The sequence below is a fragment of the Sitophilus oryzae genome, unplaced genomic scaffold, assembly GCF_002938485.1.
Source record: "Sitophilus oryzae breed Bouriz unplaced genomic scaffold, Soryzae_2.0 scaffold_125_pilon_pilon, whole genome shotgun sequence".
Classification (NCBI taxonomy): Eukaryota; Metazoa; Arthropoda; class Insecta; order Coleoptera; family Curculionidae; genus Sitophilus; species Sitophilus oryzae.
The window spans coordinates 1,525,600-1,553,238 of record NW_022145904.1 but is presented as its reverse complement, the minus strand read 5'-3'; the positions used below and the strand labels follow the sequence as shown (position 1 = coordinate 1,553,238).

The 27,639-nt window shown below is 34.0% G+C and overlaps 1 protein-coding gene across 2 annotated transcripts; it reads left to right on the top strand.

Annotated features, from left to right (window-relative positions):
- Nucleotides 1–379: 379 nt before the first annotated feature.
- Nucleotides 380–25,661, top strand: LOC115874273. 2 transcript variants are annotated; one of them, XM_030889375.1, is made up of 13 exons: nucleotides 380–463; nucleotides 541–724; nucleotides 864–1,133; nucleotides 1,199–1,414; nucleotides 1,472–1,723; nucleotides 1,780–2,099; nucleotides 2,158–2,415; nucleotides 6,777–6,916; nucleotides 6,972–7,081; nucleotides 11,604–11,755; nucleotides 12,317–12,442; nucleotides 16,590–16,860; nucleotides 25,452–25,661. In XM_030889375.1, exons 2-13 carry the CDS (start codon nucleotides 566–568, stop codon nucleotides 25,581–25,583), a joined length of 2,406 nt encoding a protein of 801 aa, XP_030745235.1. In that variant the 5' UTR covers nucleotides 380–463; nucleotides 541–565; the 3' UTR covers nucleotides 25,584–25,661. The 2 variants fall into 2 exon arrangements, with proteins under 2 accessions (XP_030745235.1, XP_030745234.1); XM_030889374.1 differs by lacking the exon at nucleotides 380–463 and having other exon boundaries at nucleotides 484–724.
- Nucleotides 25,662–27,639: the final 1,978 nt, after the last annotated feature.

Sequence of the window (27,639 nt, the reverse complement as noted above, 5' to 3'; positions counted from 1 at the left end):
AGATTATTATGAGGTATTATTAATAAACAAAGTAAAATTCAGGTATATTAGTCAATATTAAATATAAAGTTTTATCTTGACAAAATGGTGAATGGGCTTCTTTCAAAATTTTTGAAATATATATAAAATAGAAGAGATGGTAAATAAATACATAAAATAATTTTCTACGTTATTTCACTTCTTGTTCACTTCCTTTTTTTAAGACTTGCATAAAAGAAATTGATGTTATAAAGAAAAATTTGCATAAAAACATTTCTATTAGTGTATATCTCTGGTGTATATGACGATCATAGATGACGATCAAATATCTCTCACTTTATGCTCTGTGGCACTGGTACATTTTAACTACTTATTTTATGAAAAAGAAGAACTCAACGTTTTTCTGCGTGCATTCAGTTTTGAAAGTGTTTTGAAAGTTTGTCAATTTTATTTGATTTGTTTAATAAAGGATTATTTTAGTTTGGTACGTCTTTTAGATAAAAATATATCATTACGAAGAATGCTATTCTAATATTATATATATTATATGTTTATTCTTAGGGTTAAACATTTCCCTAATAGCATAATGGAGGAATTAAAATACTCAAAGTCAAATTTCTCCTCAAATGGAAGCATACAACACGAAGATGCATATGCAAGAATTAAAAAACTAATCGGCTTTATTGAAAGTTTTATAGAAACTAGAGCAGAAGACAAAATAATTTTAATTAATCAGTATTTACAGGTATGTTGTTATAGACTAACATATCACTTCAAATTTTCAAAAGATTTCTAACAAACAATGATCAACATAGAGCAGTTATTGTGAACAAAAAGTTGCTGATCTATTTACTTTTCAGTTAGTTTATTAATTTATATTTTAGGCTTTAAGTTTAACTCTGAATCTGAGCATATTTGACCCTCATACAAATATAGCTGAAAAATTGTTTACAAGTCTGTACAATCTGATGAATATTTTGGAGCCAAGGTCTCTGACAAGTTGGTATTGTGTTGATTTGCTTATAAATGCTTGTAAAAATCACACAGCAAGAACCGCTCTAATAAAAACGTACCAGTTTTTACCATGCCTAGCCAGATTGATGGGAGATCAGATATCACCTGAAAAAAAGACAAGGCTGCTTCGATTAATGCAGGTACTTGTTAATGTTTTAAACTTTGATTAAGAATATTTTCGTTTAATTATAAACAATATTACCAGGACATTACATGCGGTATAAAGATTCACTGGCAAATACCTCATATCACACATTTGGTATCATTATTATGTAAATGGGTAGAAAAAGGTGAACAGGATGTTGCTACACTATCTTTGGGACTTTTGGTTAATTTATGTTATAAAAATGTATCCACTATTTGTATACTTCAAAGAAATATTGATCTCAAGAAATTTATAAGAATGTGCTTAACGTTAAAGGTTGGTGCTGATAATATTTTTATATTTATACATTGCTTTGATTTTATTTTGTTGTAGGGGCCTTTTGTTGAAGTTTATGTTTGTCAGATGATGATCATTTTAGAAAATATTTCAGGATACATTCCAGAATCAATGTTTCCAAAGCTTATAGACTGCACTTTTGTTGCTGTAACAGAAGCATATATGAAAAATGACTACATATTACTTAGACATTGTGTAGATTTTTTTGTGGAATGTGTCAAGAATAATCACAGAGATTCTTTAAATGTTTATAAAAAATTTCATGAAAATATTGAAAAGGTTTTAGATGTATGTCATTCTTATTTATTTGTTGTTACTGTTGTATAATTTCATTTTTATTTTAGATTATAAACGATATAGATAATACAGTTAAGGACACCGAATGCACTTATGTTGTTTTGGAATTTATTAACTTCCTTGTTGAAATGAAAGTACCTCAAATTTCATCGCTTTATATAAAATTGATACCGATAGCTCTTAAATGGATTCAAGAAAGTTCAGTATCCTATCAAGCACTAACAATTTTAAAGACAATCGCTGTTAACACAGATAAAAAAGATAATGATATATTAAATTCACTTTGTATTGGCTTACCTACGTTTTTGCTATTGTTAAATTCATGTAAAGACGATACAATGAAAATAGATTCGGAATATACCAAGAGGTTTGTGTTTTATAAAACATAAATTTATATTTTTACTTCATCATATATCATTTTATAGAATGGGCGCTCTGTTACAGTTAATATCGTCTATGATTCATGTGAAAGAGATATCCAAAAAACTTACTGATGATTTACATGAAGATACTTTCAGGAAAATATTTACGCCACTTTTAGGAGATGATTCTCCACGCCACGGTGAAATCACTTCTACAACCGAATCAGTAAACTTGTATGTGCATGCTTTAACATGTTTAACAAGGCTTATGGATTGTGATGGGACCTGGGTTAGTTTTGTGAATGACCTATTGTCTAATAAGTAAGTCTGCATTATTTTATGATATAAATTCCAATATAAGTTGTGTTTTTATGTTCTTGATGCGTATATTTTTATTGTTTATTGTTTGTAGTTATTCTGAAAATAAATTATTTTATTTAAGCGATTTTACTCTTATACCGGGTGCGTCTCAAAAGTGGCTCACCCCTATAACTTTTTTATTTTTTCAGATAAAATAACGAGTCTTGGTACGTTAGTATATGACATAAATCAGGATTGATTGACGTATTCAATTGTTTTTCGTCACTTCCTGTTTCACCGGAAATTACTACAACTTATGATTTTTAAATTGCACCCTTGGTATGTTTTTACTTTATTCGATAGAAAATGACATTCTGAGTAGAATGCCATGTCATATGTCAACTTTTGACATTCTTGCTTAATAAAAAATTGTAACTTAAATTTCATTCAAGAGTGCCATGGCTATGTTAAAAACACTAATTTTTAGTCAAGGAGCCTTGGAAAAATAGATTGGATCGTCTAATATTTTTAGTGTCTTGTCCTGGCCAAAATGCTCAAAACGTATTTTTAATAACATCTCTTTTTTTTTACGAATAATTTGATTCCACACACTTGGTATTTCGAGTCAAATTGTCGTTATGAACCGCAAGTTATAATTTCAAATAAACCATATGCGGAAATGTCAAAAGTTGACATATGATATATCATTCTATTCAGAGTGTCATTTTCTATCACATAAAGTAAAAAATACTAAGGGTGTCATTTAAAAATCAGAAATTGTAGCCATTTCCGGTGAAAGAAGAAGTGACCGAAAACAATTGAATAAGTCAATCAATCCTAATTTATGTCATATACTAACATACCAAATCTTTTTATCTGAAAAAATAAAAAAGTTTTAGGGGTGAGCCACTTTTGAGACGCACCCGGTATATAACTACAGAAATTAATAATATATAGTTAATAAGAAAATCGGTAATACAACAAAATTAATATTAACATTTAAAAAATAAGTAGGTACTTAAATTGAATTCTGGTTGTCTTGGAGGTAATTATAATGATTTAAGTCATTTTTACTCTGACTGAACTTGTAGATAGTCATGATTTAAGTCAAAAATATAGACTTAAGACATAAAAACGACTTAAATAACATTATATTGATTTAAGTATTTACAAAAATGACTTGACTTGAAATAAAATGATTTAAGTGAAAGATTTAGGTTTATTATTTGAACGTTATCTTGAATTTGACTTAAGACTTAAATCACTTTGATTTTAGAGATGACTTAAGATTTAACTCTTTTTAAAGCTGACTTGTTGCAGCTCTGTCCCTAGATTTGGTTTAATTTTCAAGAGGCTATCTCTCTACGGTGATAATAAAGGTGCCTTGCGTACAAAAAAACAATTTGTTAGCTGAATTATTGAATATTTTGTTGAATAAGTGTTGCCATTACCAGTTCCTCTTCCAACAATTACAACGGAACTATTTTTATTTATTTATATTTTTATTATTATTATATGGCATATCTATTTTAACTTATTTCTCTAAATAATTATTGAGAGATGATTAACTATTTTAATTAAATATACAAAGTGTCCCGGAAATAAGTGCAAGTATTTTAACTGATAGTACCCATAGTTTAACAACCTCAGAAACACGCCCATGCGGTTTTTTCAATGACTAAAGTATACAAGGACATATACGGGCTGCAGCACAATTTGTGACCTTAGACGCCATTTTTTTGGACATAACGAATGAGTCATAAGCAACAATTTTAGCAATTTTTAAGAGTTAACTTTATTACAATGGTAATTTGTTCAGCTTTCAAGTGTAAAAGGCGCAATGATAAGAAAGATCCAGGAGTTACGTTTTACAGGGAAATAAACAGTCCACTACACCTTTTTAGCGTTTTTTTTTTGAATTCGATAATTATTTTTTTGATATTATATGTGCTATACGTCGATACTAGTTTTGTACCTTTTGTTAACATTTTAATACGTTTTTTTCGTAATTAATTAGTATGATACCACCGGACACACCATAGGCGTAGTGAAAAAATGCATCAAAAATATAAATATCGCTTCAAGCGGCTATGTTAAGAAAAATATGTGCCACGGCACTGTTTGGAAGAATGGTCACAGTTTGGTCTCGAGTGCTATTTGTCCTTGTATTCTTTAGTCATTGGTTTTTTTTGCAAAAAAAAATGTTGAAATTTTGTTTTTTTTTTCTTGACATTTTCCGGAAAATATTGAAAAACTTTTGAGTGCCGCTTGTTCAGTGTCTGGAAATTTGTTTATTGTGCTTGCGAATGCAATGTTGCCACCTCCTAGATTATCCACATTGTGTATGTTTATAAGTTATAAGTTCACATTTTTAAATTTCTAAAAAAAATACTTAAATCAATTTTATTTTCTGTAGATTTTTTAATCATAAAGACAACTACACTACTACTGTATTTAGTATAGTGCAACGTCTATTATATTTTAAATACCTTTTTTACAGTTTAGTAAATTGAAATAATGAAACTAAATAATGAACAATTATAGCAGCTTTGATGATGTATAAAAAATAATATGTAAAATAGTCAATGTTTGGCCTACATTTAAACAGATCAGCTGCTGGCATTTTTAGGTTATCCAATTCATTTAAGATTTTATTCAAAACAGTAAACCTCTGAAAAAATAGGTCTGTAAGGTAAGCCTGTAAGGTAAGCCTGTAAAAATGCTTTTATTATTCAAATATAAATATCAATTATTTTGGTGTTTATTCACATAAACAAGAGTGTAAGATAGAAAACAGAGGAGTTTAAATTTTCCAAAAATAAGCCTAAATAATGCAGATGGTATATGAATGTATTTTGTGCCAAATACACGTGTAAGTGTAGTGCCACAGCCCGACTCTACTTAACAAGCCGTGAACAAGAAAATCTGGCAACCTTGGTTTCAGATTGATCGATACACGTTTAGTCATATGATTTACGTTCATTGCCTGTTGGTCTGTTATGTTTTTGTAAATAAATCCACTTTTTGAAAGAAAATATTATTTAGTTAAAGACTAAAGTTGTGAAAAGTCTTACTGTGTGAGATTTGTAAGTTACCGGGACAATTTTTTTCCGTAGACATTGCGTAAAAACAAATATCCGTGGGTGAAAAATTCGCCGGGTTATAAGCGAGGTTAAGTGCTTTCTTCAAAGAATGGCGGCAAATTCGGCGGCGAATGAATATTTTGTGGTGCTTTTTAAAACAATTTATTGCAAGTTAGTTGTTGTAATCAAAAATTACCATGCCAAATCCTTGTTGTGTGCCTGGGTGCATATCCAATTATTAAACTTGTCTTGATGCAGGAGAACCAGCGGCATTTGTTTTTACGTTTCTAAAGGATGAAAATCTTAAAGCCCAATGGCTTAGGAATATTCCGAGGGAGGCATGGTCACCCTCAAAATATTCTGTGGTTTGTGCTAAGCATTTTGTAGAAAGTGACATTATTAGGGAGGAGGATTATCGCTTGCCAGATGGATAAATGCAAAAGGTACCTACTAAAACTAGACTAAAGTTAAATACAGTGCCTAGTATCTTTCCACATTTGCCACATTATTTGTCAAAAACAGTCCCTGTTCCCCGAAAAAGTCCTGCTGAAAGAACCAAAGAAATGCAACATCGAAGTGAGCAATTTAAGCATTTCTTCGGTTCTTTCAGCAGGACTTTTTCGGGGAACAGGGACTGTTTTTGACAAGCAATGTGGCATTTTTTTTTTAGTTTTATGTGGCAAATTTGAGCAAACCTTAAATAAATATAAAAATACGCGCCTTGATAGCCGGTAAAACGGCCCGTCGCGCATTCGCGCTCGCTAGAAACCGATCTGAATCTCTTGCCGGTTGCGGCGTTGCCAAATGGTTGTTCATGGCTTGTTAAGTAGAGTCGGGCTGTGGTAGTGCTGTCGAGAATCACAGTGAAATGAAGTGTTGTTAAGTGTAGAGTTGCGGTTTTAGGTAAAGCGATAAAACGACGCTCTAACCTATTTACATTGATCTGCTATCTATTGGAGTCTCGTTTTCTATTGTAAAGTAAGTTTTTTTCTTCTAATCTGAGTCGTTTTAAAATCATTCTAGTCGATGTGTCAATACTGGACGTCGAACAAGCTGAGATTCTGGTAATTGCTAGGTATTTGCGGCTGTTTATCGATTGTTGCTGGCGGCCTTCAAAATGTTGCCATTATTTTTTATTATATTTACTCGGTTATTATCAATTTATTTTAGAAACGGTATAGAGGAAATATGTTTCTTTTAGCCAGATCTACCACTCCTTTAAATACTTGCACTTATTTCTGGGGCACCCTGTATAAAACTATAGACACGAGGTGTATTACATAAGACTTCCATTTATAGACAAATCCACGTTATATTGGCGAAGGCAATTTGCGAAGGTCCATCAGATGTTAAGAAATTAGCCCTTGACTTAACCAATAGGTCCTGTGCTGACGGTGTATCAATGGCTATTAGTGATATTCAATCTTCTGTGTTAAATCGTAATATTTTGATGGCATATTTCATCTCCACTTTTTAATATAATTAATGTTTTAGATGACGACGGGTATAGTAACAGCCATAACTCATCACCATACGAGTCGGCGTTCAGTCTCGTTTCTGTCAGTGAAATTGGGAGATTAAATAATGTTTTGGAAAAAGTTGAGGTAATTAAATTTAGATTAAGGCGCGATTCTCACTCAAAGGGTAAGAACATAGTGGAGCGACGAGGATAGCTGCGAGCCAGCAGCGCGACATCGCGTCCAAAGCAAACCTGTGAAGACAAGTACGTGTGAACATAGTAAAGCGATCTGCTCGAGCGGTTAGATCAAGCGGCGAGATGACGGAGAGAAAATGATGGATTCCCAAAAATTCATAGATTTAGTAATAATTGTAAGAGAGATTTGTATGGGACCAGAAATATAGTAATCACCATAACCAGTACATTCTAGATAAGTTATGAGATGAAGTGGCAACAAATTTTCGTAAAGGTTATAAAACTTTCCACACTCTCTCCGGTTTTTGAAAATTTCATGTTCAGGATGTCCCATTTTAGTTGAAATCATACGGTATCTCCGTTATTCGTGAAGATAGAAGGATGCGGTTTGTACAAACCTGGCCACTTTTTTGTCAAATGGAAGATGCTGTCAACAAAATTTTCATAGCCCTTTTTGTTTCTAAACTACAGGGTCTTTTCGAAAATTTTTCAATTTGGGACAGCTCCCGTATCTCCGTTATTATAGATGATATCGAGAAGGTTAAAACTGATTCTTGTAGAACTTTTTACGTAGAATAAAGTTTTGTAAATCAAATATTTTTGAACTTAGTAGAACTTTTGACGTAGAATAAAATATTTTTGTAAATATGAACTAAAGTTATGTTTTTTCAAATGGAACACCCTGTATATTTATAAATCATATGATCCGCTTTGCTATGAGCTTCTCAAAAATATATATCACTCCATATTTATTTTCACTATTTACTGCAATATTTAAAATATATAATTTTCTTATTAGTAGGCCGTGATAAATAACAAAAAATCAAAATGGTATTTACTAAAATAGTCATACACATATTAAAATTTTATTTGAAACTGATATATTTTACTTTTAAACTGTTACCACTGAATCTCTCAATATATTTTTCTTTTTTTTTTATAATGGGATAGGGTTGCAAATATCTAAAAGCTTGCATTATTAAAGCATTTTCCAGGTGTTCGACATTTTATTAGTTGCCACCATATATTTCATATTTCAAAAATCGCCAAAATTAGAAATCGAGAATGGACAAATCAGGGAATCAGGGAGACCATCATATGGGTCCATTGGCCCCAATTCATTGATTTGAGAAATAACGTTAACGAAAATTTAACTAAATTCTAATATTTTCGTTGTAAGTTAAGTTATGAGGGGGAGCCCCATATTGCTGAAAGTATATTTCACGTAAATTAGCTAAAGGAATATTTAAAAGTTCCGATACGATAGCTTCCAAGATTTACAAATAGCGGTAGAGAGTAAGTTTCTCTCTTCTAACATATAAAGAATTTATTAGAGGCTCTCAAAATAAAACAAGAGTTACATAGCAGTATACTTTTAATAATTCTTTAGTTTCTTTTATTATCAATGATGACCTACTAATAAATATGATTTTTTAATATATTTTTTTAAATATTGCAGTAAGTAGTGTAAATAAATATAGAGTGATATTTTATATATTTTTGAGAAGCCACTTAAGAAAACATAACTTTACTTCATTTCTTAAAAAATATTCTTTTCGTAGAATAACAGACTACACCACTGTATTCTACGTAAAAAGTTCTACAAGAATCAGTTTTCACCTTCTCGATATCATCTATGATAACGGAGATACCCCTTTGTCCCAAATTGCAAAATTTTCTAAAAAAAAAACCTGTAGCTCAGAAACGAAGAGGGCTATGAAAATTTTGTTGACAGCATCTTCCATTTGACAAAAAAGTGGCCAGGTTTGTACAAACCGCACCCTTCTATCTTCACGAATAACGGAGATACCGTATGATTTCAACTAAAATGGGACACCCTGTACACTACACCTTCTGGTTTGTTGGTTTAGAATTAACCAAATATTTGCGATTCTACTGCTCAAAATTGTAGCCACTGTTAACATTTTAAATTATCAATAAGCAAATGAAAATAATAAATTTGCAAGTACCTCGCTATCTTCGCCAATTTACTATGGTTCAGCACCATGGTACAAAGAATACAAGGTATGATATTGCGCAGGTTGGTCGCTACGTCACAAGTGATAACAGGCGCTATTGGTCAGCACTCTCCGCGCGCCAGTTCAAATAGTCAAGATATTGTTATAAACCTGTTTTTTTGTTTATATACCGTCATTGAATTATCGCTAAGCAAGTTACTGTGGAGCAGTGCGTAAGGAGTCGGGCTAGGAAGCGAGAGACCTGAGTTCGAATCTCGGCCGGGACATAACTTTTTATTTATTTTTTAAATACTGTTGTATTCTATAGTTTATTTTGTAGTATAAAAAAGAACTATTTATTCTGTTATTTTTTAATCTCCGGTATTAATATAAATTGATTGTTGGTACAACACCTCATTTAATATAACATGATATTCTACTTTTTGAAATGTATCGGGCACTAATTGTACCTAAAAGTAATATATGTTTAGTGATATACCATATTGTAAACTATTTAATATTTCAGTCACTTAAAAAGTTAATTTGCATTGAATAATTGCCTACCATTAAAGGAAATTTGAGCTATATAATCCTTGATGGTATATTCTGGGTATGCAAATACTTCCTCTAAATTTTGGGTTTCGTTCAACTGATTTATTCTCAAAACCTGAAACATCTACATATAAAAAGAAAAGCACAGGTCACTAATTATAATAGACTTCACCCTTGGAATTACTTCTATCACAATTACAATACATTCATCTGCATTGGCATTTTCTACTTTTCGATGGGAAACTTCAACTTCCCAACATTTTTTAAACGATGTAACAATTCCTCTTGTGGTTACTTTTCCATAGATATCCTCATCTCTGTCCTCATGTGAATTCAGAGGCAATGAACATGAAAATTATTTACCATAAACATCGCAAACTAAAAACCTAGTAAACAATTTTATACCGAATATAGCAATAAATTTAGTATTCTTACCTATTATTATCGTCCAAATCCATGTTAATAGATAATTATTTTTAAATATATTTTTGGAACTGCTGGTTTTAGTAATTATTAAATTAAACCAGAGATTAAACGAACTAAAAAGTCTTAAAAATAAACAATTCTTAACCATAACCCTAAAAATGCAGATCTCCTGTCAACTTTCTTTATTTTTTATTTATTCATTATTTTCCTAGTGACGTCACAGGTGGTATGCGCGAACTGAACGAAATTGGAGCCGCTATCGATCATACCTTGTATTCTTTGTACCATGGTTCAGCACCTCGACGCGGTATCGCGCTGCTTGCTCGCCGCTATCCTCGACGCTCCACTATGTTCTTGTCACCGTCACGTCGAGCCGCCGCGCCGGCATGCGTCCGCCCACCTCTGTATATATTCTTAATTGGCCAACAACGAACTTATTCACACTACCCATAATGGTGCGTGCAAATCCAGACCTGTTGAGACGAGAGCGAGACGAGCGCGAGACATTCCAAATTCGCTAAGTGTGGACGTGTTTCGCGAGAGCCTCGCAAAACAACCCACGGAGCCTCGTTGCTATCCGTTCCCTGTCGGTTTTTCGACGGCCGATCGAAGAAAGCTCGCGGCCAAGGCTGGACGTGTTTTTGATACGGCGCTCGCTCGACTGCGAGATATTAGCCCTGATTTATGAATTTCGACTATTTAAAGTTAAGTAATCTCAAATTTTTAAATGGTACACCGTATGTATTATAATTTTTTCTGATAGAACTTACAAATTTTATGTCACTGATAATTTTTGCCGTACCGAAATCTACCATTTCTTTAAACAAATTGAATTATTACAAAATCTATTTTTAGATATCAAATGCAAAAAAGTTACCGAATTGTACGTAGAATCTAATAATAAAATAAAAAATAGGGTATTCCCGTTAGAAAATATATGTTATATCTGCAACACTTTTTTGAAGTACCCTGTATACTCTACAGTAATGTTAAAATGTGCTTCTTAACCTTCCCAATAACTTTTCTATTTAACATTTAGTTCTGAAGAATGTTAAAAAACGTATTATGTAAAAAAACGTCGTGTCTCAAAACAAATAAAGGGGTAAAGGGGAAAACAGCCAAAAGAGAAAAAACCGACGATGAATAGAATACAACAAACCAAATACCATGTTAAAGATAAAAAATATTATTACTGTATGCGTTATTATTTGGCAATCGTTTGTTATATTCAATTACAATTTAATATGTGTTTGGCATCCTTTCACTATAATTCAACTCGCTTGTCTCCTGGCAGGCTTGCGTTAAAAATTGATAGAAAATGTCTCGCTCTCGTCTCTCTCTTGTTTCGCTCTTGTCTCGCTCTTGTCTTGCTCTCGTTTCGCGCTCGGCTCGTCAGGTCTGGACGCACCATAACGTACGCGTCGCTTCGTGGCAACGTCCGTCTCCCATTTACTTCGTATTTTATGTCGAGACGGCGCGGCGGCTCAAAATGTCAAAACCAGGATAAGTTATGCGAGACAACCATATATTTTTTAGAACTTAACCAAAGGAAATGATGTAAATAATTTAGTAACATCGAATTTGATGGAGTTATATAACTACAAAATTTCGTATTTGGCTCAAGCAGAGAGAGCAGCCCTGGCTAGTGTGGAAGCTACTACGCGGCACTGTTCGCATCTACAACATAGGTAATCTCATTTATACTAATATTTCCAGAGGCGGATACAGGAACATGTATGTGAGCAGTTACATTTGAATGGTCCAGGGGAAAAACATGATATGCGCCAATTTCTTAATTTTAGGGTTTTACAATATAGTAGATCTCACTGGTCCCTACAAAATGTATAAACTCTCCAGGGCAATTAGCTGATAAATCCTATGATGTGCCTAGTAAAAATATACCAATAAAGGGAAAGAACCTGATAACCATCAGCCGTCCAGAGCTCTCCTGTAAAATTAGTAAAATGGCGCTTATCATGTTTTTCCCCTGGACCTTTCATGGAGTGTTGTGTGTCCCCTTTAGTTACATGTCTTTGGTTATATGAAATACCCGATTTAATTAGTGGACATTCCAAACTACTGTTTTACTTTAAATTGTTTCTAAGAAAAGATCGATTTTGGTTCATCCTATAAAACGCAATAATTTTGTAGGAAACCGTTAAATTTTCAGTCCACTTATTTTTCAAAACAGTTTATTTTTAAAGAGTATTTTTTTAATACTAAATACAGACATTCTTTTTTGTATTTAGGATATCAAGGTTAACGATTGAACAAAATCAACTGCAGCAGTCTCTATACCATACTATGCAGAAATTGGAAGAATCTATTAATAAACAAAATCAGTTGAGGAAGGATCGTAATGACCTAACTAACAGGTAAGCAAAAACTTTGCTGTTTTTCTTATGACTTACATTAAAAATTTGGTTAAAAAATGACTTTACTTTTTTTAAATTTTACTATACAGTAGAACTTCGATAGTTCGGACATATATTAGAACAGCCACAGCCGAATTAATGAAGTATCCAGATTACTGGAGAAATATTTTTCTAATGTTATTGTTTCATACTTTTATTGTTTCCAACCTAAACTCAAAATGTAAACAATTTTATTTATACCAAAACACAAAGCGCTTTATAAAATATATTAAAACTTCTTTTTATTCTTATAAATTGTTATTATTGTACCTATATGCACCCATAAGATAACTCAGTTACTAATGAAGTAACTACACACCATGGCTGTAATGTTCTACAAGCAGAGGTTTACGATATAAAGGAAGCGACCAGTTGTATAAGAGGGAAAATCGCTGATAGACCAATAAGAAATATCGTGATATACTCTGACAGCTTGAGCGCTTTAAGAAGCGTCACCATGCAATCAGTGAGGTCGAAAATTGTGATGGACTGTCGAGAAGCACTGTCCTGGCTGTGTCAAGGCGGGGCGACGCTATGCTGGGTGCCAGGCCACACACACAATAAAGACACGCCAAAGAGGGGGACAGGGGAGAGGTCGTGGCAGATGACCCACCCCTTATAACGATCAGCATCACTGAAAGAAGCTATAGAAACTCCCATCAAGGCCAAGCAGCAAGAGCCGTAGCAACATCGTGAGGACTGCGCTACAGCTCGAAGACTGGCCAGTGATCGATAGCAGAAAGACAACACAACTACTAGAGCACAAATGAACCTAAAAAATGTCTATACCTATGTGGCGGATTCATCTCTCCAAAAAATCCTCTATGGGTATTTCGCCACTGCAAGAAAATCTACAAAATAAAATAGTTATTTTTTGTAAACACTTCTGCCTCAATCCCAAACGGAAACTACTTGTCAGAAGTTATATTTACAGTTATACAAATTTGCCTAACGAACAAAAAAATGCTTAACGTTTCGGAAAGTTTATCTCTTTCCGTCGTCGGAAGCAAAAATAATACAAAGAATAAAGAAAAAAACTATTTGAAGACTTTTTGAGATAAACAACATTTTTTGTTGTATAACCAATGTTTTTAATACAGTTTTTAATAGCCGTGGCACTTAGCGATTTATATATGTTGTTGGTTATGGAACTTACAAATAAAACATGACAAATCGATTCTTTGACACTTAGAACCATTATTTACTTCAAGTCTTCCTTTAAAATATTTAAATTCAACTATTCGAGAACACTTTAATTTTTTAAAACAGATACGTCTACAAAAATAATAATATATTAATAATATATATACAGGGTGAGTCTTAAATAAGTGCAAATATTTTCAGGAGTGGTATATTTTGACCCCAGGAACACGTCTATGAGGTTTTTTTCGCAAAAAAAAGATTTTGAAAATCGTGCATTTTCTTTTAAATTTCCCTGTATATTTTTCGAAAACTTTAGAACTGCCCGTTCACCGCAAATTTTCCCACGGTATAATTTCTTAATCTCTGATATTACCATAGTTACGGCTTTACTCCATGGTTACGGCTAGCGATGGGAACTATCGAATGAATTAGACTATCTATTGGTTACTGAATGAATGATTTCAACTATCGAATGGTTTTATTCGAATAAAATCATTCATTCATTTGTATACTAAAGCATATGTGACAACCTCGCCGTGCGACTAAATGGTTATCGTTGAGCTACGACTATCGAATGCTTTTGATAAATGAAATTTAGTCAGAGTATTCGTTTGATTTTTGTGTGCGTCAGTGCATTAGTAGTTCTTCCAAATTTTTATAACTTCGCCTTATAAATACTGTGCTATTTTTGCGTTTATTAAAATATTTAAAATACTAAAATAGTAGTTTTTTTTAATTGACGATTGTGTGCGTGTGCAGGTGTCAAAATTTTTCAGAAAATTTGTCTGATTTTCCGTAGCCCGATCTTTCAATTATTTTATTTTATATGGTATATGGTCTATTTTTTAATGGGAAATTTTGAGAAGTAGCAATTTTTAAGAGAGATGAGATGAACTTAGAATTAATTTTAAAAATACATATTTGTATTTTAGATGTTTTAATAATATGAATTAGTTGAACTTAATAATCATATTTAAGTAATGTGGTTAAGTAAATGGGGTTATCGAACTCAAACTATGGGGTGAGAAAATTAAATTGAAAGTTTTACACATGCCAATTTAAAAAAAAGTTAACGATGTTTGTATTTTGTTTATGCTAATTCTCTTACATGTAGTTTTTTGCGAAGAAATATTTCATTTATTTTTTAAAGTAAATGCCAGTAAAAGTAAATATTATTTTTAAATAGTAATATAAAGTACCTAATATAAATCATTTTGATTTCTAATTTTTTATTTATATTTTCCTTCCATTACACTGCATGCTTAGAAAATTAATAAATGTTTATATTTCATGATTTTAAAGTTTGTTGTTAATATAACAAATTAGTTCTGTGTGGAATTATTATTATTTAATAAACCAACGTTGCCACAAAAAATTTAAAAACTATATAATTTTTAAATAGGATCTAATATAAATAATTTTGGCATCTAATTTGTTGTTTATATTTTGCTACTACGTAAAAAAATGTTTATATTAAATTATTTTAAATTTTGTTGTTAATAGGTATAACAAATTATTACTGTTATTATTATTTTTATTAAACCAGTCTTTGCTTAAAAACATTAAAAATAATTTTCCTACATCCAAAATAACAAGTATTATTGCAGTGTAACAACAGAATATTAATAAAAAAAATTCAAAATATATAGACATACTATCCCTAACTAACTAAAGCCAAACAATAATATTCTTTGCTAATATCAACTAATACCAATATATGGCAACAGCGCCCTTCATAATGTATTTTCTGTGTAAATACTAGCACCTCAATAAAAAAAATAATGTGTTCTTATCTTTATATGACTCCGCAAAAAATCAAAGATGCCGGCTTCTTTCATAGCATTGCCACCGACCGCTGTCGGGTTTCTCGGAAAGAAACCTACGTCGCCGGGCGACAACTAAAATCCAGTTAATATTTTATTATAATCGATCCTGACCAATAAATGAATTTCATAAATGAATGAATTTTATAAATGAATGGTTTTTGCTGCCGAATTACTAGAATACAATATTTCAAGGCAGATGACGCATCTATTCGATAATTTTTATTCGAGTAGTTTTCAACGAATGTTTTCTTACTAGCTGTCGAATTATTCGAATGAATTGCAACTATCGAATGTTTCGATAGTATTCATTCGATAGTTCCCACTACAAGTTACGGCACTAAAAGGGGTGCAGATACTGAAAAAATCCGGTGGCTCTCAAGGCTTTTCAAAAAAAGATCATTTTTTGTTTAATTTTCAAACTTAAATAACTCGGTCTTTTATCGAGATCTACCAGAAAAAATAAAAATATTTGCACTGATTTAAGACTCACCCTGTATATTATAATTATACAGGGTGTCTCATATTTTAATCGGGAAAATTTAATAGACGATAGAACTTGCAAAAATAAAACAAATGTATATTTATTATATTATTTATTATAATTTATTTTGTTCTGGCTATATAGAACGTCAACGGTTTTTGTAGACGTATCTGTTTTAAAAAACTAAAGTGTTCTCAAATAGTTGAATTTAAATATTTTAAATAGTTTTTTTCTTTATTCTTTGTATTCTTTTTGCTTCCGACGACGGAAAGATATAGATAAACTTTCCGAAACGTTAAGCATTTTTTTGTTCGTTAGGCAAATTTGTATAACTGTAAACATAACTTCTGACTATATGTATGACTATATGACTTATATGTTTAGTTGGTTCTATTTTTAGCAATATACGATTACTCCTGTACTACAAAGAAAACACTACATACTGCATCTAAACGTCCACCGTCATTCGTTTGCCTTTGAATTTCGTTGGCATCCGGAATAAAGAGGTAAAAATGTGAAAATTGTCTGGTTGATAAGAAACGCCGAACTACTAGAGGGTCCGATTTTGGGCCGTGTCCGAATTAGTGAAGTTCTATTGTATTTTCTATTTAGTTTGTTTCATGATTCTTAAAATTCTTATACGAATTGTGATTTCTAGTTTAGACTCTGAAAAGAACAAAACAAAAGATTATCATTCTGCATTAGCCCTGAAAGAGAAAGAAATAAAAGATCTTGAAACATCTCTAAGTGAAGTCAGAAACAAATTAGCGGAAACAACGAAAGCGAAAAACAGTGCAGAAGAACAGCATATGCAACTCCAACAAGTACTGTCAAAAGTACAAGAAAACTACAGCAGACTTGAAAAAAACTTGAAGAAAAAAGAGGACTTACTTCAAGACGCTTTGGGGACAATAGCAAATTATTCTAATGTAAGTTAAATTTATAGAAGTTGGGAATACTTGTTTTGTAATAATCAACGCCATAAGATTAGTATTAGAAAGGATGATATCTCCATCATCACGACGCGTGACATGCCATTTTCATACCTTCTCTATTGCACTTGCGCAGCATGGCAAAGAGTACTGATGACAGAAAATCGCTCATTACTGCTAGTGATGGGAATAATCGAATTATTTTCACCATCGAATAATTAGTAATAATTCATATTTCACAATCGAATTAATAATTCGAATTATTGAGTAGTATTATAAATTTATATAAAATAAAAAAAAATTCTTTATTCAATGTATTCTATTAACTGTGCCGAAGCCGTTTAATAAATTAAACCATAATTTAAAGTTTTAAATTTAAAAGTGCCGAGTATCGTATTTTTTCGTATTTCTTTTTATTTTATCAGTTGCAATCAATAATTATTTAGATAAAAGAAGAAAATTAATTTTAGTGTTCGGCAGGTGTTCGGTGTAATTTGGGTGAGATGGAAATGAACCAAATAATAGTAGTATTCTTTCGTTCTGAACGAAATGAACATTTTCACTTAAACTGATTTATTCCTACGTGGTATAGGAAATAACAATGATTTCTGGATTTTTCTATATCGGATCGTTCCTTTCTTTGTCGATTCCCTTTATAAATCAGTTTAAGTGAAAATTTTCAGTTCGTTCAGAACGAAAGAATACTACTAATAGTACTATACTAATTACTAATATTCGTATTCGTCCATAGGAGGTTATGTTTTATGTTCATTTGTAATTCGGTTAACCACAGATATAATATAAAATACTACTAATTTTTATCTCGATATATCGAAAAAGATAATTCGAATTAGTTAGTTTTAATTTACTATCGAATTAGTCGTATTATTTAATACTAATACGAATTTTCCCAACACTAATTACTGCTCACGGCATCGGCAGTGTGAATGTATGAACACGGAAAATTCTACCCGCGAGTTGGCAATACCGCCGAATTTGCACAATTTGGTGTGGTCCCAGTATTAGAAACCAGGGACGTGCGGTGAAATTTTAAGTTACGGAAGCAATTTTTAGAAACTTACCTATTTGTAATAAGAAAAATTTGAAATAATAGTGGAGTGCCCAGGTGAAACCTTCTGTATTGTGTTTTATAGATAAAATACCGTATGATCGAATAAAAACGGCGTCAACGATGGCTATGAAATGAAGATCGCTGTCATTTTATATGTAAAATTATATGGGAAATGTCATCGATCGTCATTTCCAAGCCAACTGGACGCTGTTTTTTTTCGATCATACGGTACTAAAATGTTTACCCATTTTTTTTTCGTTGCTTTTAATTTTTTATTTTAGTAATTTTAGTAAATTCTTAATTATTTCCTTCTTAATATTTTGATTTTTAATTCTTTTTCTAAGTAAATTTATTGAAATAAATTAATCTAATGCATAACCTATACCTATTCTGCTTATATTCTAATCGTTGAAATTTTGATTGAAATCGAATTATACAGGGTGGCGCGTCATATACGACGCGGTTTTTGCAAGGAGAACAAAAGTTTGTATTGAAGTGAAATTTTGTTAGTCAATTTAAAGCATTTTCTAAAATTATGTAGAGTTCTACAGGGTGTCCCCTAAAAAAGTTATACATCAAAGTTATGTTTTTTGTAATGGAACACCCTATATATAAATTGATTTTTGAAAAGGTTTGTTTCATTAGAAAAGTATATGACTAAAATGTATAGTTTTTGAAATACATTCACCGGCACGAAAAATGGGCACCTTAAAACTTTGATTTATTTTAAAGGTTAATATATTTTATTTTAATGGGCCGATTTTGATGATTTTTTAAGCAGTGTGTTGCCAAATTACTTGACTTTTTGTATCTTTTTTTAAATTAAAAATGAAACTCCTCATCTGTTAATTATACGAGGGAAAACAAAATGTTGATATTTTGGTGAAAGTTTGAAACCCTGTGAAATATGTTAAAACAGCTAGAAATTTTCATTTCAAAAAATCATTTTATCATCTAGATACATCCTTTCTCGATTGTTTTGTTCTTTGGATTATTCTTGACATTAGCTTTATTTTTGTTGTATAAATATTCGGTTATAAAGAAGGCACTAACATTTTTTCGTAATTTTACATTAAGAGCATGCCTTTGCTTTTGGGACTAATCAACACATCTAGTAAGTTCTGGTACTGAAGCAGGCCTTCTTGACATAAGATTTGCTTCTTTTAATCTTCTTGTAGTCCGTTAGTTAATATGTACGGTCCTTAAGTGCAATTCATTATCAATTTGAAAAGCTGGCAAACGGCACGGCGGTTACTGAGTTGTGATAAACTTACAATAAGTCCATCGACTCGATTAGAAGTTCTCATACGAAGGTTCCTGGACGTCTAGATTGACTGCTTCATGGACGTGGTCATAATTCAAAGACCATTTAATATACTCTATGGTATTAAGGTGTTTTTGGAACCGGAATCTTATAGCAAATTCACTGAACTCGAATAAATAAATGATATATATTTGACTCACCCTGTATATTATCTATAAAAATATTTTTGAAATGTGTATTACCATTAAACATATATTTTGTAAAAGGTATGGAGTCAAAATCTCAAATAGGAATCCTGATACAGAGCTTTTCCGGAATACGGAGCCATCTTGTATTTGTATATGTGTGTTTATTTGCAACGAATTAAAATGTGTAAACTTTGTAATATATCTTATTAACAATACAATGCAAAAAGTTTTATAAAAATTCGTTCACAGTAAATGAATTCCGAGGTTTGTATCCCATAAAGGCTTAAAGCACTCCACTATAAGAAAAATTGCGTTCTACTGAATTGTGACAGGTATTGTCAATACTAATTTACACAACTTCGATACATCGGTGTGGGCATCTTCTAGCTCCTTGTCTTTTAAAAATTGCATTATATAGTTCTCTAGCGTTATTTTTTGCAATAATGTCATCAGTTTCGTAAATCACATTTAGTTCAGATCGCAGTAACACTCGGTCGAAGAACTGGCCATAATGAAGAAGAAGAGATTTAAACGCATCTTCTGGAAAAGTGTTTCCTTTATATGCATCAAAATTGTAGGGCTCGAGGAATTTGAAATCATTTAAACCGTTAAATCTACAGTTTATTTGTTGCTGAATATCTGTCCGAGAAAACAAACGACATCGATAAGTCTTTTTAATATTTGCCTATTTTTATCGACTAGTTCATTGTGTTGGCGGTGACTAATTATCAACTGCTTATTAAGGGCCTTTTCAATTCTGGTTTTGCCAAAGACTTTTTCTTTTACGACGGCCTGCAAATGTGCTTTGGACATAATGTGTCTTTTTACAAGTTTTTGGAAATTGACAACTTTTAATCGGCATTAAACTGCTTACACTATTTTGCTAGCAAGAGAAAAAAAGTCAGTGGCGTACATGCTTTTTTTACAGAAAATATTCCAGTGATAACCCATATGCACGTCTCTGGTAAATATGTCGACACTTTTTTAGCTTTAAAATATGTCGCAATTATAGTAACTTTTATCCTGAAAATTTCATTCGAAACGATAAAAGTACTAAGAAAATTATAATAAATCGAAAAAATATTAAAACTTTAACACCCTGTAGCTACGAAACAAAGCAGAATCGCACCTATGTTGATATGAAAAATAAATCTTATTTTTACGTTAGGAATCTCCCCACGAGAGATGGCACATATTTTTTGAAACACCCTGTATACTACCCCTCAAAATATTTGCAGTTATGTAAGACTCACTCTGTATATCCATAAGAGATTTTCATTTCAAAGGCTACTTTGACTATGTAACTAGAATGTAGAATGTAGAATGTTTAGGAGGAGAGTTAATCACCGCGATCTTATAGATCTATTGTGTGTTCCCCTTTCTTGAGTTATAACGAGTTATAACTCATCATACAGTCTCAGGGCTTTAACAAAAGCCAGTATCTGAGACGGCTCCACAGAGGCCAGCTCTCCATCCTCGACATCAGACGTTCCAAGATTCGTGGCACGAATGGTCGTCGTCTCGGCGCACTCAGTGTTCTGGTGTTTCCCCATTTTCCCCACAAAATCTGCATTCGCCGTTGTTTCTCAGTTTCAGCCTACTGAGGTGTTCGTTGAGGAGACAGTGTCCTGTTAGAAACCCCGTGACAATCCGGAGATTGTTTTTACTTAAATCAAGAAAAACCTTTGATTTTTCTCGGTCATAAGTTCTTTGCCTAATTTGTTGAGCTTCTCTAGGCATTCTTTGACCACCTTCGAATTGATGGTTACTGAGTTTATCGCGTTAAGTGCTACTTGACTATCGGATAAGATGGCAATTTCCTGTTTTCGATAGTTCCTATCTAAGATAAATTGTACGCATCTTTCGATAGCGCAAATTTCTGCCTGAAGGATACTGGGGTAGGTGCCCATTGGTTCGGAATATTTAGTTTTCGGCCCAAATACTCCTATTCCTGTCCCTGCTTTGGTTTTGGAAGCATCAGTATACCACGTGATGGTATGGTCTTTTATATGCTGAGTAAGCGTTTCTTTCTTCCCCCATTCCTTTTTATTACTCAATACTACAGTGAGGTGTTTCTCAAAGTTGTAAATTCTTGGTATGTCATCCACTGGGAGTTGGAGAAGTGGAATTTTCTTTTTGAGGGTGTTCCAAGCCCCTGACTTGAAAATTCTCCCAGTACTGTTTCCGCCAATGACCATTCTAATCATTGTCGCATTGGCAATACTACAGTGAGGTGTTTCTCAAAGTTGTAAATTCTTGGTTTGTTATCCACTGGGAGTTGGAGAAGTGGAATTTTCTTTTTGAGGGTGTTCCAAGCCCCTGACCTGAAAATTCTCCCAGTACTGTTTCCGTCAATGACCATTCTAATCATTGTCGCATTGGCATAACTACCGACGACAATGTGCAGTGGTGTTAGGTCTAGAATGACCTCCATTGCTGCTGTTGGACATGTTCTCATGGCACCTGTGATGCAGATACATGCCAGTCTCTGTACTTACACAGGTTACAGGTTTTGCCTTGCTGTACGTTGCTCTAGTTTTGTATACCAAGCAACTGCTCCATAAGTAATCATGAGTCTTACTATCATGGTATACATCCAGCGCAAAATGTTAGGGACGCAGCCCCACCTATTTCCCGCCAGTCTTCTGCATATCATGAGAGCCTTTGTGGCTTTGCTGGTAATGTTCTTAATATGCCTGTTCCAGAGAAGTTTACTATCCAGGATTATTCCCAGATGTTTCACTTCCTGTGATGGCAGTATTTCCTTTCCATCTAGATGGATTCTTTTCAAGTTTTTCAAACTTCGCTTTCTGGTGAATGGCACTACTGCGGTTTTATCTGAGTTAATACTCAGCCCGACAGTCCTGCACCATCTCTCAGCGATACGCAGTCCTCTTTGGATAATATCACACAGGGTGCCTTCATGCTTCCCCCGTTCTTCCAGTAGTTCATCCACTACCAAGCTCCATAGTAGGGGGGAGGTCACTCCACCTTGTGGAGTTCCTTGCGTTGTTTTAACAACTACAGTTTTGGTACCTATCTCAGCCTCTGCTGTACGTGTTGAGGGCATTTCCCAAAACCAGCGAATTATCGTACTGTTCACCCCTCTTGTTTCAAGAGATCGCTTGACCACCTTGTGAGGTATATTGTCAAACGCCTCTGCAATGTCCAAGAAGGTACAAAGTGCTGATTCTTTGCTATCCAGGCTTGTATTAGCTCAGTTAACTGGTACAGAGCAGTTTCTGTGGATCTGCCAACTCTATATGCATGCTGACTATCGTGCATTGGTTTAACCTGTAGATGATTTACTCTAATATGGTTGTCCACTACTTTCTCCATCGTTTTTAATATGAACGATGTGAGACTAATAGGCCTAAATGATTTGGGGTTAACCCAGTCAGTTTTGCCTATTTTGGGTATGAAGATGACTTTCGCTCTTCTCCAGATGGTTGGTATATATCCCATCGCTAAGCTGCTTCTTGTAATGTTTAATAGATGGAGTGTAGCTATTTCCTGACCCTTCTTTAGAAGGGCAGGAAAAATCCCATCTATTCCTGTTGTTTTATAAGGCTGAAAGGTGTCAATAGCCCATTTCAGTTTTTGTTCTGTTATTACTAGCTTGGCCGTCTCCCAGTCTTCCCTTCGAGGATTGTGGGGTTCGGTCGGAGCTACTTGCGTATCAATAGATATGCTACCTGGAAAGTGTGTATGAAGTAGGAGGTTAGACCTCTCTTCATCTCCTTCCGTGTAACTTCCGTCAGGTTTCTTAAGTGCCATGTTGGTGATGGGCCCACTCTTGGCCATAGCTTTGTGTAGCCTAGCTGCATAAGTAGTTGAAGTGATGTTTTTGCAAAAGCATCTGAAGTCAGACTGCTTTGCCCTTCTAATCTCATTATACTCAGTTAATTTCTCGGCGTAGAGCTGCCATTCGCCGCTGGGTTTGGCTCTGTTGAAGAGTCGTCGGACCTCCGATCTAAGATTGGCCAGCTTTTTGTTTCACCAGGGCTTGTTGTTACTTGCCCTTACTTGTGGGGCAACTAGATTCATAAGCATTCAATATTGCACCACTGACTTCCTTTGCGTACCATTCTAGATACAGGTGGTTCCTAGCCCTACCTGCATCTATTTCGTCCAGGTTGTCTACGAGATTGGTGTGGTATAGTTTCCAATCGGTTTTTCTTGGATTCCCCCCTTCGAATTTCAGTTTGGAGTATGATGCCTACTAATTTGAACTCGATGATTCTGTGATCTGATAGGGAAGGTTCCGTTGAGACCCTCCAATCTTTCACGTAACTAGTTACACTAGCACTCCCGATTGTTAAATCTAATACTTCCGCCCGCGTTTTTCTCACAAACGTGGGGGTGTTCCCTATATTGAGAACTTCAAGATTGTATGCTAAGAGGACTTCTAGTAAACACTCACCTCTAGTGTTACTATTAGTGCTTCCCCATACCTCATTGTGCGTATTGGGGTCACATCCTTCACAATAGCAGAGGTAGTCGCCGTTGGCTGCAGAATCGCGCAAGCTCCTCTACTGCCGGAGGCGGTGTTTGTCCATCACCCGGAAAGTATGCAGAGGCAATCACGATATTTTTGCTACAATCCTCGATATTAAGTTGAACCATGGTTGGAACAAGATCTCGGGTTGTAAATTCTGAAACACATGTGTAGTTAATGTTGTTTCTTATAAGAATACAGGCTCGGGGAAATTCCTGCCTGTTATCATATATTACACTGGATTTTTTTCCAGACAACCCTTTAATTTGTCCCTGATACACCCAGGGTTCCTGGGCTAGTACCATTACATGTTGGTTTTTCTCAAAGAGTCTTGTAATTGTGGCGGAAGACCCTTTTGCATGGTCAGGTTTATTTGGGATATCCCATGCATCAGGTTTCTGGGGTATGTAAGGATCCCCCTGTTGTAGGGAAGACAGGGTATTTCCCATCCCCCCCTGACAACAGATGTTCCTCCTCCGAGGAGTGGTCATCAACCTCCTCCGAGGATATACACCCTTTCACGGTTGGAGTTTCGCCATCCGTGTCCTTCACAGTCGAGGAGCTTGTCTCCGGCTGAGGTACCTGTGAGGTGGGGGCTGGAGTATTTGTCTCCATTTTCTCCCCCTCTTTAGCTTGTTCTTTTCTGGGACCTGATACCGGTACCGTCCCGAATCTATAATAGAGGTTATATCCCTCTTTCTCTATTGCCTTCTTGGATTTGAGGTCAATTCCTATTGTGAGGACCTGACCATGGCCCTCCTCCTTCGAGTTGAGGACTCGCCAGCTCGATGTACTCACATTCTCGTTCTGAGCCTGGATAAGGTCTAGCAGGTAGGTGGTGTCTTTCTCCTTGTTTCTTGGTAGAAAGACCGTGATGGTTGTCCCTAACATTTGTTCAGGGATGTTTTCTCCCCTCATTGCAACCAGTCCCAGCCCCTGCCAATTTTTAAGCTTAGGTGCCGTTTCCACCAACCAATCCGCCGATTTTTCAGATGCAATGTATGAGGATCATGCCCACCCTAAAGTGTATCCCCGCAAAGCGCAGCTGACCCACACTTTGTGGATCGTTGCGTCGCAATCCGCTCGCTACTACTTCGTCCAGTATCGCCTCTTCTAGAGCCTTTGCTGGTCGGTAGTCAGTACAACCTCCGGGTATTCCTTTGGCAGCACCGCAATTTTACGACTATGTAACTAATAACCACTAATACATAATAATAATAGCTCCCGTATATAGTGTTTAACGCCTTGGGAGTAGCAAGGTACAGCTTGCTATACTAGAGCCGTTCGGTACACAAGGAAGGTAATGTGGCTAGCTTAGTGTGAAGCACTACGCTTCAACCGCCTATTATTACCTCAGGATTTGAATCCCAAGTACTAATTTAAGGCTGAGTCGACCTAGTTACCCAAACTATTTTTATTTTAATAAAAATAGTCGGCTGATGAAATGCTGGGTGTGGGATTCGAACCCACTACCTTGAGATTGGTAGACGAGAGCTTGTACCCCTACGCCACCGGGTACCTTACCACTAATATTATGGACATTATAACTGATATTATATTTTTCAGGAAATAGCCGACTTGGAAAATTCACTAAAAGAGACACAAAAACAATTGGATGAGACTAGGACCACGTTGCAAATGAAATCAGCTATCTTGGAAAGTATCACAAAAATGGCGAATAGCTCTCAAGTTTCATGATTGTGCTCGCCCAGAATGCTAGATTATAGAGGAAGTGTACCATATGTGTAATACGAAAATAAAAGTCAAGTTTATTTACCACGGAGTCTATATTAACTGGCTTGGCGTGTCTACACTATTAAATTTGATAAATCTGAATTGACATGATTAATTTCATTTATGATGATTACATGCCAGTGTTATGCTATAGTAAACGCCACGAATGTTTGGGAGTGATTCATCGGTCGCTACCATGTGAACTAATCTGCTCAAGGAAGGAACATAAAACTTAATTCCAGTGCCGTGGTGTTTCAAGTCATAATAGTCAATATATAATCTGTTGTTATTTGTTGTTTTAACTGTCAAAGTCTTGTCAAAACATATATTTGGTTATAAATATTAACTGGAATGCCCCATTGGTCGCATTGCAAGCACACCAAATCAATTAAAGAAACGCGATATAGTATCGTCTTTGTCAATCACGCTAACATTTTAGAATAAGTAGGAGAAGCGCAGGCAGATGATTAGACCGGGCCTTTAAAAACCTACGTCTGCGGTAAAAATTTACGTTTTTAATGTAAAAATGATAGCGCGCGTGTCGATTCTAATTTCATCAAGCGATGAGTCACTCCCAAACATTCATGGCGTTTACTATAGATACATATAGGTCATATCAAATAAACTTTTAATCACGTGATTATCCTGACCGGCACAGCGTGGCCCACTCTTATATATTTTCTTTTAATCAAAATATTTTAGGAAAGAAAAATAAATTATAAATATATAAACAGTTATTATTTACATCAACAAAACTCACCTTCTTAACAGCACTTAAGCGACATAAAGAGCCATTACTACCGCTTTCCTGTTCAAAATATTCTGATATCTTGTTATTCTAAAACTTGCAATGACTTTTTTACGGCTATGAAGCTATCTTGTCCACTTCGCACTAAAAGATGTTCTAAAAAGAACAATGTTCGACTGCAAGGTCTGCTAGTAAATATTTTTAAGCTTAAAGTGTCACAATAACAATTTATTTAAACCAAAAACTTGTTATACAAAACTAAAGTGTCTAAACGAATGACGATGTCAGGAAATAAATAAATATTGCAACTTGACATTTTTTACAGCAGAGCTACCACCTGAATCCCCAGCGCGTAATTTAAATTCCAGATGTCAGCCCGGTACTGAATATGTCCATGGTTGGCAACAATGAATTTAAAAATTGCGCCCTCGATTACGTAAATAAAAGTTTAATTGATATCAAATACAGAGTGTCTCAATAATCTGTAGACATAGAGCTGTTATGTATTTTTGGAATCAACATAAGTTCAAATCAAAATCAAAAATTCTTCATGTGAATCAAAATGTTGATTATGATGAAAATCGTTGTTTAACGGATAGGCAACCTTAATAGTATTTAGATGATATATGAATTCTCCATAAGTATTGAAATAATATATACCGGGTGACACCCGGTATATTATTTCAATTCTCATCCAGGTGTTCCATTTAAAATAAAGGAGTAACTTGCTTTTAAATGTGACCAATGTCCAATTTTAATTTTGTCTCATCCTGTATAACTTTTCGGGTCAAATTTTAATTTGATTTAAAGTTTAATAGTTATTTTGACTACATAATACGCTATACTGGATAAATTAAAATTTAGATAGCATTTATTGAAATTTTAAATTTGTTCTTCATTTTTAGAAATTGTTAAATATGTCAAAAACATTAGATTTTAGCCATATACTTCTCTAATGAAACTCACCTATATTTTTCTCCTAGAATCCGAAAATCAATTAATATACAGTGTGGCGCACCTCATTCGCCTCGGTTGTTTATACGAAAACGGAAAGATGTAGAAACAAAATATTTTATGGGCATATGTGGGGAGGTACTGTGCACAATTTAAAATTATTTTGAAATGTACAGAGTGTTTCAGAACTAAGATCCATACCAAAGTTATATTTTTTCTTATGGAACACCCGGTATTTAATTTCATTTTTGGATGCTTGGGCCCAAAATAGGTATTTATTATAAGGGTTAAATTTGTTTATAATCTTTGGTTTTTGAG